The sequence below is a fragment of the Solanum dulcamara genome, chromosome 6 (genome assembly GCF_947179165.1).
Source record: "Solanum dulcamara chromosome 6, daSolDulc1.2, whole genome shotgun sequence".
Taxonomy (NCBI): domain Eukaryota; kingdom Viridiplantae; phylum Streptophyta; class Magnoliopsida; order Solanales; family Solanaceae; genus Solanum; species Solanum dulcamara.
Genome location: NC_077242.1, coordinates 42,431,762 through 42,446,036, shown reverse-complemented (window position 1 = coordinate 42,446,036; position 14,275 = coordinate 42,431,762). Strand labels below are relative to the sequence as shown.

General features: G+C 36.1%; 2 protein-coding genes across 5 annotated transcripts; one reads left to right on the top strand and one right to left on the bottom strand.

Annotated features, from left to right (window-relative positions):
• Positions 1 to 907: 907 nt before the first annotated feature.
• On the top strand, positions 908 to 6,813 carry LOC129891089 (peroxiredoxin-2). The gene is made up of 3 exons (XM_055966341.1): positions 908 to 1,120; positions 1,200 to 1,279; positions 6,407 to 6,813. The coding sequence occupies exons 1-3, from the start codon at positions 966 to 968 to the stop codon at positions 6,658 to 6,660; spliced, it is 489 nt and encodes a 162-aa protein (XP_055822316.1). The 5' UTR covers positions 908 to 965; the 3' UTR covers positions 6,661 to 6,813.
• Positions 6,814 to 8,044: 1,231 nt separating this feature from the next.
• LOC129891087 (putative E3 ubiquitin-protein ligase LIN-1) lies at positions 8,045 to 13,824 on the bottom strand. 4 transcript variants are annotated; one of them, XM_055966337.1, is made up of 15 exons: positions 13,462 to 13,824; positions 12,977 to 13,216; positions 12,793 to 12,878; positions 11,589 to 12,716; positions 11,374 to 11,518; positions 11,007 to 11,258; positions 10,595 to 10,901; positions 10,261 to 10,385; positions 10,067 to 10,183; positions 9,592 to 9,723; positions 9,394 to 9,516; positions 8,974 to 9,084; positions 8,748 to 8,894; positions 8,300 to 8,545; positions 8,045 to 8,229 (listed from the first exon to the last, which is right to left on the bottom strand). In XM_055966337.1, exons 1-15 carry the CDS (start codon positions 13,729 to 13,731, stop codon positions 8,212 to 8,214), a joined length of 3,447 nt encoding a protein of 1,148 aa, XP_055822312.1. In that variant the 5' UTR covers positions 13,732 to 13,824; the 3' UTR covers positions 8,045 to 8,211. The 4 variants fall into 4 exon arrangements, with proteins under 4 accessions (XP_055822312.1, XP_055822313.1, XP_055822314.1 ...); XM_055966338.1 differs by having other exon boundaries at positions 11,374 to 11,515; XM_055966339.1 differs by lacking the exon at positions 12,977 to 13,216.
• Positions 13,825 to 14,275: the final 451 nt, after the last annotated feature.

Here is a 14,275-nt window from a genome sequence, read left to right as displayed (position 1 = left end):
TTCTCAATTTTTTTTTATTTTTTTACAATTACACCATGATTGAAAAATAGATCAAATTGAAGAAGTTATTCCCTTGATCGTGTAATTTAATACTGCACTTAAAATTCTCAATTGAAGGTTGTTTTCTTGATCCTGTGATTATATTGTTTAATGACTTCTAAAAGACACTTGAATAAATAAAATTGAAAAAAATAAGATGAATAATGTCATTTTCAAGACATTATTTTAGGAAAACATACCAAAAACTGAAAAAAAAGACACAACACATATCAAATTTTTTAGTCATATTACAAGCCCAAATATAAAATAATATATGTAAACATTGAAAGTTATAAACTAATTTAAAAAATATTTACAAAGCATATTATAAAAAATAAAATTATTATTATGTCGGTTTGGTTTGGATTCGATTTGACTTTTTTTTTCTATTAATACCAAATAAAATCAACAATAATCGATTTATATTTTCAACGTCAAACCAACAAAACCAAATCACAAGTCGGTTCTTTTTGTCGTTTCGACTTGGTTCATCAATTCGTTTTGACTTGTACACCATACAGACAAAAAATATTAAATCCACCAAACCTAATATATAATATATAAGATTACACAAATTTAGAGCTAATTACATTTTATTCCTACTCTTTTTCAAATTATAAAAATTTCTTAAATTTGGTAAAAATTGGATATATCTCAAAACGTCCTCATACTTCGCGTAAAGTAATGTATCCGATCGATACATCACGTAAAGTGATATATTCCTACATTTTGATACATCACATAAAATAATATATTCGATTAATATATTGTGTAAAATAATTTTTTTAAATGATAGAATTTTAAAAAAATATAATAAAATAAATTATGTATTTAAATAAAATTTTCATATAATATATATAAATCCCTCCCTGGAAGCTCAACACACATCTGTCATCACTACCCAACTCGACCTAACTAGCAGAAAAATGGCTCCCATCGCCGTTGGTGACGTCATCCCCGATGGTAAGGTATCTTACTTCGACGAGCAAGATCAGCTGCAGAGCGTCTCAGTACACTCACTTGCTAAGGGCAAGAAGGTCATTATTTTCGCCGTTCCTGGAGCTTTCACTCCCACTTGCAGGTTCTATTTAATTTCTTTAGGTTTTCTGATGAATCGAGCATCCGATCTATGATATTGATCTGTGAAATGTTATATTCAGCACGAAGCATGTGCCTGGATTTATTGAAAAGGCTGACGCGTTGAAGTCAAAAGGCGTCGTCGAAATCCTTTGCATCAGTGGTATGTTTCTTTTTCATCTATATTTATTTGTTTGTTGTTTCTTCACCAAGAGGGTTATTTAACTTCTTTCCCCCCGGAAATTATGGCTAAATCTTACAATCTCAACAAGTTCTTTTATCTTGTCTGGGTCTTTCTATGATTTTTATTTTGTTCAGTGTGTCTGTTTCCACAGTGGTTCATGTACTTGCTGATTTGACTCAGTGATCAGTAAACATTTACTCTTCAGATCTGAGAAAGTCTCTTAGCGATACAGAGCTCCAATAATTTAAGTTTTTGGCTTTTTTGCAAAAAAAAATATCTTTTGGGGAAGATTCACGTGGTTATAGAAAAGATACAATCAATCAAGTACTCAATAAAATTTGTCAAGAGTCTTGAAATGAACTAAAGTTGAATATTGTGATAAAAAATCATAATTACATAAAATAAGACGGACTGGAACCATTTAGTGCTCCTTTGGTGTGATGGATTGTTGAAACAATCACTGTAGACAATTTGGTATTAACAGTAGAAATAAATAAATAAATAAAATGTGTAATTCAAACCCACTGCAATGATTGTCGGTCCAACAATATAACTCTTGACTTGCATTCTCCGGTATAGGTCGAATTCGTGAGACTCTAACAACCCAGACTAGCTGTTAGGTCCAAAGCTCCACCACAAAAAGAACCACCTTCAATAAAATAGTACTTCTTTAAAGAGAATAAGTTGGGAGTATTTTCTTTATCTCAATTCTCTTGCACTACTCAAATCTCAAACTATAAATCCAATATATATTCTTTTTCATCTACAATATAATACTTCTCACCCATCCATCACAAGGAAGAAATCGTCTTTTTTATGGGTGTAGAATTTCTTCCATATTGTAAATGTTAAGATAGTGGATAATAATTTAAGGTGTAGAGGGGTAATTAGTAGAAGATAATTAGGAGAATATGTTACATGAGTTACAAAAAAAATGATCACTTTCTCTACTTTGTACTCACTAATATATCATGCAAAATTAATATTTTAGTATGCCCACTATTAAAATGCTTCTACCAACATTTTATCCCATGCTTGGTGTTTTCGTTTTTGAATAACGTATAACTAATCTTGGTATGTATAACTTAATACCTAATTGGTGTGTTATCTGATACCAAGACTAATGTAGTATAACAATACCATGATTTTATTATGCATGAATGAAACATTCAAAAAGCCAAAATTGCGCTTGTGGACTCCTCAAATCCTCTTTCAAACACTTAAATACAATTTTTTACACCAAACACATCTTTAAGTTATACATGATACGTCCAATTTTTAATGTGATGAAACTTGAATGAGTACATGATAAGAAGAGTATGGAGTCAATAGTGACAATGTAGCTAGGATATTGGCGTACGTTACAGGGGGATGCAAATATGTGTTCAGCCAAGTTACCAGGATAGAATTAGTACTAAGGGAAAACATGACATGGCCATGGTTGGATCAAAGATCTATTTCGATACCGATAGTAAGATAAGAGAGGAGAAGGCAAGGGAAAGTATGAAGACTAGCGAGATGATGCTAAGGTATTTTTTGGGCAAAGTTGAGCACCTTCGTATATTCTTGTAAAGATTGCAATATAACGTGTGACAGGAAATTTAGAGCAAAATCAGAGTAAAAGGGCAATAGAAGAGTCTGAATTAAAGATAAAGAAACGACACGAGATAATGTGTCTAGAGTGTTACAAGTTGGGTTAAGGGAATTATAAAATGGTTTACGCAAGATGGTGAACTTATATGTCAAATTTTTTCAGAATTATACCAGTTAATGATAGATCGAGCACAGAGCAGCTATGTAAAGTTATTATATGGGGGAACTCCAGCGTTACTTGACAACCAACCCTAAGGATTGAGATTAAGAGCTAAAAAGTAGAGTGACAGTTAAAGTCTTTTAAAGGAAATTAAAAGGTAATACATGAGGCTGAAGATTCCAGAATATAGACTTCATTACAGGCTTTCCTCGCGCTCCACAGACCTATGATTTTATATAGGTTATTGTGGATAAGCTGACAAAATCAACCCATTTTCTTCCAGTTAAAACTACATATTCAGCTGAGGACTATACGATGTTATATATTAAGGAAATAGTATGACTTCACGGAGTCCCCACATCTACTATCTCAGACAGAGAAGTTCAATTTACAGCTAACTTTTGGAGATCGTTCCAGAAGGGATAGGGAACACAGGTGAATCTTAGTACAACATTTCACTCTCAGACTAATGGACAGGCCGAGCGTACTACTCAAATGCTAGAAGATATGTTGCGGGCCTGTATAATTGACTTCAAAGGTAGCTGGGTTGATCATTTGCCACTTATTGAGTTTGCTATAATAATAGCCATCATTCTAGTGTCCAAATGGCACCATATGAAGCTCGTATGACAGAAAGTGCAGATCACCTATTGATTGGTTTAAGGTTAGTGAGACTAAACTAATACGCCCAGACGTGAAGCTATTGATAAAGTGAAGCTCATGCAGGAGAAACTATTAGTAGCCCAGAGTCGACAAAAGTCATACGCAAATAATCGACGTCGACACTTATAGTTTGAGGTTGAGGATCAGGTGTTCTTGAAAGCGTCACCAATGAAAAGTGTAATGAAATTCGGCAAGAAAGGGAAACTTGGCCCGAGGTACATTGGCCCTTATCAGATCATTTGTAAGGTAGGTAAGATTGCCTATGAGTTGGACCTACCATCAGATTTGGAAGCAGTACACCCAGTCTTCCATGTGTCGATGCTTCGCAAATGTACTGGTGATCCTTCTAGAGTATTCCCTGTGGATGATGTCCAAGTGATGGAGGAACTACCTTATGAGGAACACCCTATAGCCATACTTGATCACCAGGTCAGAAGGTTACGTTCCAAGGACGTGGCCTCCGTCAAAGTCTTGTGACGCAATGATAATAGAGAAGAGATTGGGTCAACTCAAGAACGGGTCATGACCCAACCCGTAGAATCATCGGACGGGTTGGGCAGGTTGGATGGATTTGAGTTTATTTTGCCATCCCTAAGTAAGACATGATTGGATATGCTCAAATATTACATTTAATAAAGGCGGAACCCATCGGTGGCCCCTCAAAGTTGGCACCAACTTTCACTTAGACACTTCAACTAAGATTTGTTCATTTTAGACACCTCAAGTAATGTTCTGATGTGTCATTTTGATACTTTTTTTTACAATCACCCAAATATCTAAAGTGTGTGTAATAGATTTGCCGCTGATGTGTCAAAGTGACCAATTAAATAAAGTTAATGATCACTTTTTTCTAATCAAAAGTCATTATTTTAAAATTATTTTTGATATATCTGTCATGTTTCTTCATTTAATTGGTCACTTTGACACATCAGTGTCAAGTGTATTACACACACTTTAGATATTTGGGTGATTGTAAAAAAAAGTATCAAAATGACACATCAGAACCTTACTTGAGGTGTCTAAAATGAACAAAGTTTAGTTGAGGTGTCTAAGTGAAAGTTGGTGCCAATTTTGAGGGGCCACCGATGGGTTAGGCCTTTAATAAATGTATGATCACATCAACATATATCCTAATATGCACGACAAAGATTGGAACTTTATCCATAACTGCCTTGTACAAGTGTCCAACCATCCAGAACATCAACCAGCACCCCATGCCCATAAGATAAGATCGTATACCCCGTCATGATATCTTGTTCCATGTTGGTGACTCTAGAGGGAGGATCCATTCCGTACACATATCTTGAATGTGTCTAGCATGCCCCAATATAACCTCAATTTCTGTCTACTATTATCTAAAATATAAAGCAATCAATTACATGATAAAACAACTCAAAACATGTAAATTGACGTGCATGAACACTAATGATTTTCTAGCATGTAACAACGCATACATGCATAGTTCAAATAAAAATATATCACCTTTATACAATTCCGGCATCCACATATATGCTCATCTCCTCATATATATAGTACCCTGTATATGTAGTATACACAACATTTTTAATCTTGGAAAATCTCTTCATTGAGGTTAAAAGTAAATGTTCTAACCCTCCAACGCGACCTTTCCATGTCCAGAATCCACCAAGTGTCCGCAATCTATTTAGAAGATTACTTATCAAAGTCACCAGAGCGTGCACTAGCATTTTTCTGCGATATCTTAACTGGTCCCTGATGATGCTGAAATTCACCCGAGCCCTTCGGATACCAACCAAACCACACCAATTGGTCCTAAAACATAATATTAATTTATCCAAGACCTCAAAACATGAAATTCAACGCAAATTGTAACAGTAATTGGTTGAGTTGTTACAATTGGTGACATTGGACATGTGGAGGCTGAACGGGAAATAACTTGTAAACAATGAACAAAGTTCACTTTTACTTTTCCACTATACTAAAATACGTTTTCACTTTTACATGTCACTTTTAGCATATCAAGAGAAACATATTTTTTTTCATATTTTACCCTCAACATTTATTACTCATTTTTCAAATCATTTACCAAGATATCAGACTACACATCAATTAGTATGGTTATTTTGATAAATACCCATATTAATCATTGTTTCTCAAGGGGTGTGTAAAGTTCAAAGTAGACAAGCAAAAGTGAATGGAGGCATTAGTAATTTTAGCCTCAAGGAAAGAGCCAATGATTTCTTTTGTTGAACAAAATGTTGAATTTTTCCATGTTTGGTTCGGAAAACAAGTTCCCTAAATGAGGAAAATGACTTTTCTAATACCAAATGAAAGTAGGGAAACAAGTTTCGTAAGTGGCATTCAAAATTCATTGTCTCCTCCCCACCCACCCAACTCCCATTTGTTGACCATCCAACCACCCGAACCCCTAATCGTCCACTCCCATAGTGTTTTGCTACTTTATATAAAAATGATCTTGAGATAGTATGTATTTTTTGCTTACTTACAAAATACTAGAAAATAAATAACAAATCTACTCTATTTTTCAAGAAAATATTTTTCATTAGAACATTTTCCTTCCTACCAAACACACCCCTAGTAGATGGAATTTTGCATAGTAGTGTCATTTCTCCGTCTCATGCACATTTTTTCTTCTGTTACGTCTAATGTACTAATGTGGAAATAGTCACATGTTTGCATTACTGCTGCAGTCAATGACCCCTTTGTGATGAAGGCCTGGGCAAAAACTTACCCTGAGAACAAACATGTAAAATTCCTTGCCGATGGAGCTGGACAATACACCCATGCCCTTGGGCTGGAGCTTGATCTGTCGGAGAAGGGGCTTGGTGTTCGATCACGAAGGTATGCTCTTTTGGTTGAGGACCTTGAGGTGAAAGTAGCTAACATTGAATCTGGAGGGGAGTTCACGGTTTCCGGTGCTGATGAAATTCTCAAGGCTCTTTAAGTTTATAACTGCCTCCCAAGTATTCTGGCTCTACAATTAGCTTCTGGAATCTATGCCAATAATGCCTTTCGATATATCTGTACTCGCTTTTGTGCCATAATATCAAAACTTTGTATGAAGAATGTTTTGTGGAAATAAGAACTTCTTGCTCAACTCGTGTGTTAGAGGCAATGAAACTGGCAATATGCAAATTAGTCTAGGGTGAGAAAGTGCTGTTATAATAAAAAACTATTCACACAATTTGGTTGAGATCTCGACAAATTTCACTCAATTTGCAACAGTTCCATGTTCACCACTGTATTTGTCGCTGATTTTCAGAAATCACAATCACTGTTCCTCAGCTGCAGAAATCTTTAGAACCCGCTGATTCCACCAGATGAACCGAGTACTTAGGGTGAAGTGCACAAGTTTTGTTTTTTTGGGGCTGCCTATTTATTAATATTCGAAGTAGAAACTATTTCAAATGTATGCGATTGTGTTAAAAATTCACATCTGACTCGGATATGTTCATTTGAAATGTCTTTATAAAAGTTAAACATTGGACCTTTTCATTTGAAGCGTCTTTATAAAAGTTAAAACATTGGACTTTTTGCCTGAAGTTCGACTCGCCAAAGTTAATTTAAGACATTTTTTCATTGAAGAAAGGACTTTGTAAGAAGCTAGAAGTATTTGCTTCACGTCCTTGAATTATTATTCACAAATGGATTGAGAAAGCCAACAGATTCAATTCTGACTACTTAGCCCTATGATCTGCTAATTCATCTCTTTTTTTGGTATTCTGCAAAGGAAGTGGATAGGATCAACGAAAGAAGTGGTGAGGGCAGAAGAAAGGGTTGCGAAATTTGCTAGAAAGAAATTGAAGTATTCAACAAATGAATTTGATGATTTACTAGGTGGTGATTCTACTGTTTTTATAGAGGTAACTACTCAGGAGCTGATTGCCAAGGTTTAACCCCTCTTAACTCAAGATAAATGATTAATTAAATGGCATTTAAGGATAAGAAGAGTAATATCCGGGGAACGATTTTATAACGGCTAGTACTGGCTGCTGACTTTTCTCCTGGGCGTTCGAAGCTATGATCGGGTATTATTCCCAAGGATTGAATCGTACGATCAGTTTTCAGAGTAACATAGCTAACTTTGTTATCTTCCTTGCATCATTGTATATCTTGGCCACACGTCGATCTTGTCTAGCTTTGCCTTGCGTAATTCTTACTGGCTTCCACGTGTGAGGATTCAATACGGATATGTGTCTCGACTATTTTTACCCCCTACAAAGTGCAATGATGAACTTCTTGTTTAGAAGACCCACGCGGTTCTGACTTCAACATGGATAATCATTCGGCTGTCGACATTTCCTATTGACAAACTGAACTACAGAAAGTTGCGATCAAACCCAAGAGTTTTTTGATGTAACAAATTCAACTATGTACATATTTTAGTAACATTGTTTATATGGGCATTTTTGTTGCTTATTTCCTAAAAGAATGTTGATAAATATTTTCTGGTCTCCATCTTAACTCTGAAACCAGCTGATTACACCATTTTACTTCAACTCAGCCTCCAAGCCTGTAGAATGTATTTTAGTTCAAAGGATCACTATAAGATACTAATTCAAGAGAGAAAAGTAGTAGTCTACCTGAATTCTGCCATCAGATGTTCCAATGACCAAAGTCTCTTCATTAGTATCAAGAGCCATGCAAACAACTTTGCCATTTATACCAGTTTGGAGTGTCTCCACTCTATTATGTTTCTTTTTACACCAGGCTTCCACAATCCCTCCTTTCCCCCCTAAGTAGATCAGCTCTGAACTGACAGCCATTGTGCGAACTTCTAACGGGGATTGCAATGATCCAACCATACTGTAATTTGCTGTATTCCATATCTTTTTTACCAAACAAAAATAGAAAAACAGAGAATGTTAATGAGTGTGTTTCTATTTTAATGTAAAAGATGTTCAATATTTACGACTGTTTTTGTAGAAAATGCATGGTGGTCATACTTTTGAAGAAGCATGAAGCATCTAATGCAGAGATTAAAACTAAATTGGTGAATAACAGTATCATTTGCTTGTCCATACACAATACCTTTACAGCTGATCCATCTAAGGAAGTACCAGCTGAAAATAGTAGTCCATCATGAACTTGTATGGCATAAATCGGACTTGATTTCCCTAATAATTTTCTTGAGCCGCTTTGAATAGAATTAATTGTTCCAGTTGGCAAATCAATATCCTATAAATGAATAAAATATATGAATCAATATTTAGGTGTATCTTCTCTCATATTAAATATCAAATGTAATATGTTTTACCTGAATGCTGTTATCAAGACATCCACAATACAGTTTTCCTTTAACAAGAGTCAGGCATTTTGCATACTTCTGTTGATTTAAAAGTTTGGTTGCTCCATTCCATGAATGCACCTGATTTGGGATACAATATACAGTTAAACTAACAACCTCCAACGATTCACATACAAAGTCATTAAATTATCAACATTGAGAGGAGAAGGAAAAAAAGTACCAACTTTTTTGTCGATTGTATTTTAATCAATCAATGTTTATTATTTTCACAAAATGTGAAGTAAACATTCTAAATTTTGCACTTAAAGAAGTTTAAGGAGAAATTTCTACCAGGTGATGTCGAAGCGGAATTCATAAATAAGTTTAAGAATCTGAAACATGGTTTTTCCTAAATTTCTATGAGAAAGTACATGACCCTGGAGAACTGACCTTAATGCCAGCTCCCTGAGGAATGAAGCATGACAAGCTATTTGAGACCAGTAGGTTGTTGACATGATCCTTCATTTCATGAATTTCTTCAGATTCTATTCCTTCATCCTGGATGGACCACACCTACAAGTAACAGTACAGTTAGGTTTAGCAAGATAAACGATGTGTGTTATGAGTCTTAAGAGATGTATATCTTACTCTCACAGTTCTATCAAGTGAACCACTGTACAACTTTTCTCCTGATTGTAGAACCACAAGGCTTGTCACAGCTTTGAGATGATCTCGGATTTCTTGGATGAGGTGTAAACTTTTAGCTTTTACTGTCCATACCTTCAAGAATAAAGAAATTTTCCATCAAACTCAACCTTGCAAGCTTTTGTTCTACAATTGCGCTGATGACACTGAACCAAGGTCCTTTTATCTAAACATTGCTCTATAATAATTTTGATAAACAAGTATTCATGATATGCAGGGGCAGACTAAGACCACTCTTAACATATATGACATCTCATATTTTCTTTTCCTTAGCATAGCTTAAAGGTAATGGTTCACAACTTATTTACAATTGATAAAAGACAGTCATTAATTTACAATTTCACAAGACAAGAAAAATAAAGCATCTTGAACCAATGAAGCGAGTTCATCCGAAAATAGCTTATATTAGATGACAAACCTTTATAGTTCCATCTGTGTGACTGGAAAAAACTTTATTTCTGAAGGACACAATTGAAGAGACTTCACCGTTAATGCTGCAATCCTCCAGTGCAATTTCTTTATGATTCCACATATCCTGATACAAGTAAAATTTGGATGATTAGGGTGGTTAATATTGCAGATAAATAATGTGGGGATATACCAGAAGCTTACAGCACTAGATTCTCGCTCTTCTGAAAAAAGGTTAAAAACTTCAACAGCCATGGTGGATGATTTCTTTAGTTCTCTCAAGCCTTTAAGTATATCCTTCACATGGATAATTATATCATGCAGTCCTTCTGAAATTCACCATATGACAAATGAGAATAATCTTCAATGACCAACATTATGTCTTGGATATAAATCCACGACCAACAAAACCACAGTAACATGTCAAAAATACGTCATCTATAGACAAATATGTTCCATATCAATTTGACTGATTACTACTCATATATACCCGAAAGTCTCCATAATTAAATGTCGTGCTATTGAATGTTCTACATACCAGGCTCACGGATAAAACTCCTCAGTGCAAGCAAGCAAAGTGCTTTATTCTCTGTGTCCCTTGAAGATTTGAATATTGATACAAACTGCTTGAGCAAGCATACTCTTGCTGCTCCTCTAATTCCAGTGTCTGGTAGGATGGTCAACATGTCTACCAGCCAAGTAGCAGACAGAAAACATGCAGAAAATAAATCTGCTGATTTGCTCTTCAGGCCATCTGCTAAAGCCTCAAATAGTAATCCGAATTCATAGCTGACAAGAGAAAATGCCATTTTCCTCTCCCAGTCCTCAGCAGCTTGCTCTTCTTCCTATAAAGGTTTTTTAGAGAACAGAAGAGGATTGAAATTTAGTATTTCACATCTGGTATCATGATTTAGGAATGGTACTGCATCTTTTATAGGAATGAAGCTGACCATTGATTCTTGACTACTCGACAGATATCGAGTATCATTTTGCACCACATTACTATCTGTCTGGTCAAGTCCTGCACGTTTAAGTAGAAACTCCCTGATAAGAGGTTTACCAGAATAGGAAAACCTTCCTTGGAGCACTAAAAGTGTCTCAGCAGCAGCTATTTGAGAGTCAGGATAATCTGAATTTTTGAGACACATAATTAGGACATCTACAGCTTCCTCTCTGTAGATGCTCATTTTCCTTGGTTCTGCCTGCAGTTCAAGATAGCCCTTGTTATTTCGCATGAGATGTGATTGTTCATATCCAGATAGAGAAAACACAGGAAACTAGGTTGAGGATGATATGGATATAAACTAAGACTCGTACAAGAAGATCAAGTTGTAGAATTAGGCCAGCCACAACAGGACACTGATCAGGGAGAGCTGTCTGTAGGTATATGAGGAGGCTGTGCATTGTGCTATAAGTACCTTCATTCTTAATAATGTGCAACACTTGCTCATTAAATGCCCTTCTGGAGAAATAATACTGTGAGTAGAGATATTTGAACAAGATGGAATTTCATATAGTTAAGAGTTATTTACCTGTTTAACTTGACCAGTTCAGAGAGGAATTGGATAATCTCAAACCTATCTGCATCGTTCGACTCAATGAAGCTCTCTAACAGGTGGGTTAATTCAGCCTTATCAGCTATCACATTCCTGCAGCGTCCATCCTGTTGCATGCATCTCAACAGTATAAGAACAGCTGATTGTCGTTCTTCGACTAATTCAGCTTCCAAGCTGCCTAAAATAGCCTCAATTACTTTTGCCGAAGTGAACCTCTTCACAATTTTTGATGCTCTTTCGTCCTCTGTGTTTCTAAGAACATGTCGTAGAAGAAGCACTGAAGCTGATTTGGGATTCATAAACATACTAACCAAGTCTTCCTCCCAACTGACGAGAACTTTTAGAAGAGAGTCCAGCAATTCCATTTCTGCAAGATTACCAATAAATGGCATCAATAGAGAGATCAGAACTACAGCTTCCAGTAACCCCTTCTGGAAAAGAGCAACAATGCATTCTACATCAGTGTCAACTCTGGTCAGTGTTTGAATGACACCATTATCTCTTGATCCAAGCTCAGAGAGGAGAAATATCGTTGCCATCAAAACATGGGGATCAACAGAATTGGAAAGGATCTCTACAAAACCATTGACAACTGGAGGTTTTGAGAGCATCGTCTGAATATCAATCATCTGACCTTCTCTCCAGAACTGCTCAATTTGGAGCACTGCCATTTCAGACTCTCTTAGAATCTCTGATGTACAGAGGTTGGTTATTGCACGGCAAAGCTCACTGATGGTTCCATCTAAAGAACCTTGGCCTCCTAAACCAGTATGAGGAGCTGGTTTCTTCACTGGTTGATGATCAGGCTCACACCTATTCAGTTGCATTTGAACAGGAGTTGAATTTTGGTCCTTTTCCTGCCAGCTTGCAATGAGGCGCTTGAGCACATAATTTGTTTTTGGTAGTTGAGTACTATGTAGCTTCTGCCGTGTTATTGGGCAAGTGGCATTTCCCCTCTCCAGCCATTCTTGAATTGCCTTTCTTTCATATGTCTGGCCAGTTTCAAGAGTCACTGGATCTTCAAGTACATGTGTAGTTATGGGACATACAAAATCCTTTGGTGGTGTATTCTTTCCACTGGATTCCATCAAAGGATCTGCACGGCTGATATAGCAATAAAGTCATAAATATTATGTCCAAAAAGATGTTGAACTCTAGCAAGTGCTCTATTTACACCTACCAGCTTGATTCTCCAAAAGTAGGTTGCTTTTCGTTTAGGTATTGCCTCTGCCTTGTGTTGAGCAATGGCATTCTTTTGTTCATATCCTAAAAGACACAAGGATCACTTTAATAACTAGAAAAACCTGTATAGGGGTATCAGTCTGCTGGCTATTCTGATTCATTGTTATTATCGGTTACCTTACCTCATTTTCTCCTTTGGATTCAGTGGAATAAGGATCATTGGAATCATCACTTGAACAAGACTCATGTTCCAAATCAAAATTGGAATTGCCCAAAGGCTTTGATTTTATTGATGATGTTTGGCTTTTAAGAACTTTCAGGGAAACTCTCTGTGGATAAAACGAGGGAAACTTGGACAACTTTTTGCTACTCCTATTCAATTTGAATGACTTATCTCCTTCAATAGAATCAGCCCATATTGGCTGCACGGAAGTATGCAAGAATATAGAGTCATAGAAAGCTAAAGTAAATGAGAAATTATCAGCATAGAATCATAGGATATTCCCCTTTACTGAAAAATGCATACTATTTCAAATTTGTTCAGTAAATTCAGATTTCGAGAGGCATATATTACTAAATTCTTTAGCAACAAAACATTATCACAAGATGAAGTAAACAACAAAGTAAATCAAGGTAGAATTCTACATAACAGTAAAGCAAGCATTACATTATTATACCGTCCATTTTTCAATCCAAGTTCTTGATTTATCATCTCCTCATCTTTGGTAAACTCAAAATTTTGTACAATTACGGATGGTGGATCAATAAACCTGTCCTGATTTTTGGCTCGCAAAACCTCCTTAAAGTAACCAGCAAAAACCCTACAATTCTCATCAAGAATTTCCACGTACTCGTTCTCCAAATCTTTCAACTGGGAGGCTTGCTCTCTGCTCATAGTTGACAAGGACTTGGTAGCTGCTGACTCATTCAGTGACATAATTGTTGACCTTTGGTGATTGTACCACTGAAGAATGGGAATGAGATGAATGAGAAACAATTCTTCAAAAACAAGAGGTGCAATCTCCACTCTTGCAATGGAAGGATTTGAGTAAAACACATGAAGAAGACTAAGAGCAGCATCTACGGGTCTGTGCAGAAGAGTGTAAACTAGAGATAACAAAAAGGAAGAAAATGTGTTTTGAGAATCTAGGATCTTTTCAGCTAGTCTGAGTGTTGTGACGGTAGAGGAGTTGGAAGTGGAAACTGCATTTTCTATAGTTTCAACAGCAAGAGTTTGATCAGCAGATTGATGAAAGAGTGAGAATATCCGGTGACGGAGGTCAGAATGCACAAGGGTTTCCGATAAGAACCCGCTGGTGTGGTGGAGGATGTTGTCTAAAGAGCTGGAGGAAGCCATGTCAAGGAAAATCCGTTTTAGAATTTTTTTTGTAAATGACAGCTATAGTCTTTGACTTTGGTGAGCTGGCGCGAAAACTACATGCAAGAACAAGGACGGCTATTTTACTTTTTTGTGTAAAATG

What these genes read in the sequence shown, in the direction of transcription:
- LOC129891089 (XM_055966341.1), top strand. Translation starts at nt 966, where the DNA reads ATGGCTCCCATCGCCGTTGGTGACGTCATCCCCGATGGTAAGGTATCT. An exon ending in GCTTTCACTCCCACTTGCAG is followed by an intron (nt 1,121 to 1,199) that starts GTTCTATTTAAT and finishes TGTTATATTCAG; the next exon opens with CACGAAGCATGTGCCTGGAT. An exon ending in CGAAATCCTTTGCATCAGTG is followed by an intron (nt 1,280 to 6,406) that starts GTATGTTTCTTT and finishes TTACTGCTGCAG; the next exon opens with TCAATGACCCCTTTGTGATG.
- LOC129891087 (XM_055966337.1), bottom strand. Translation starts at nt 13,731, where the DNA reads ATGTCACTGAATGAGTCAGCAGCTACCAAGTCCTTGTCAACTATGAGC. An exon ending in AAGAGCGAGAATCTAGTGCT is followed by an intron (nt 10,184 to 10,260) that starts GTAAGCTTCTGG and finishes TACTTGTATCAG; the next exon opens with GATATGTGGAATCATAAAGA. An exon ending in TAGATGGATCAGCTGTAAAG is followed by an intron (nt 8,546 to 8,747) that starts GTATTGTGTATG and finishes TTGGTAAAAAAG; the next exon opens with ATATGGAATACAGCAAATTA.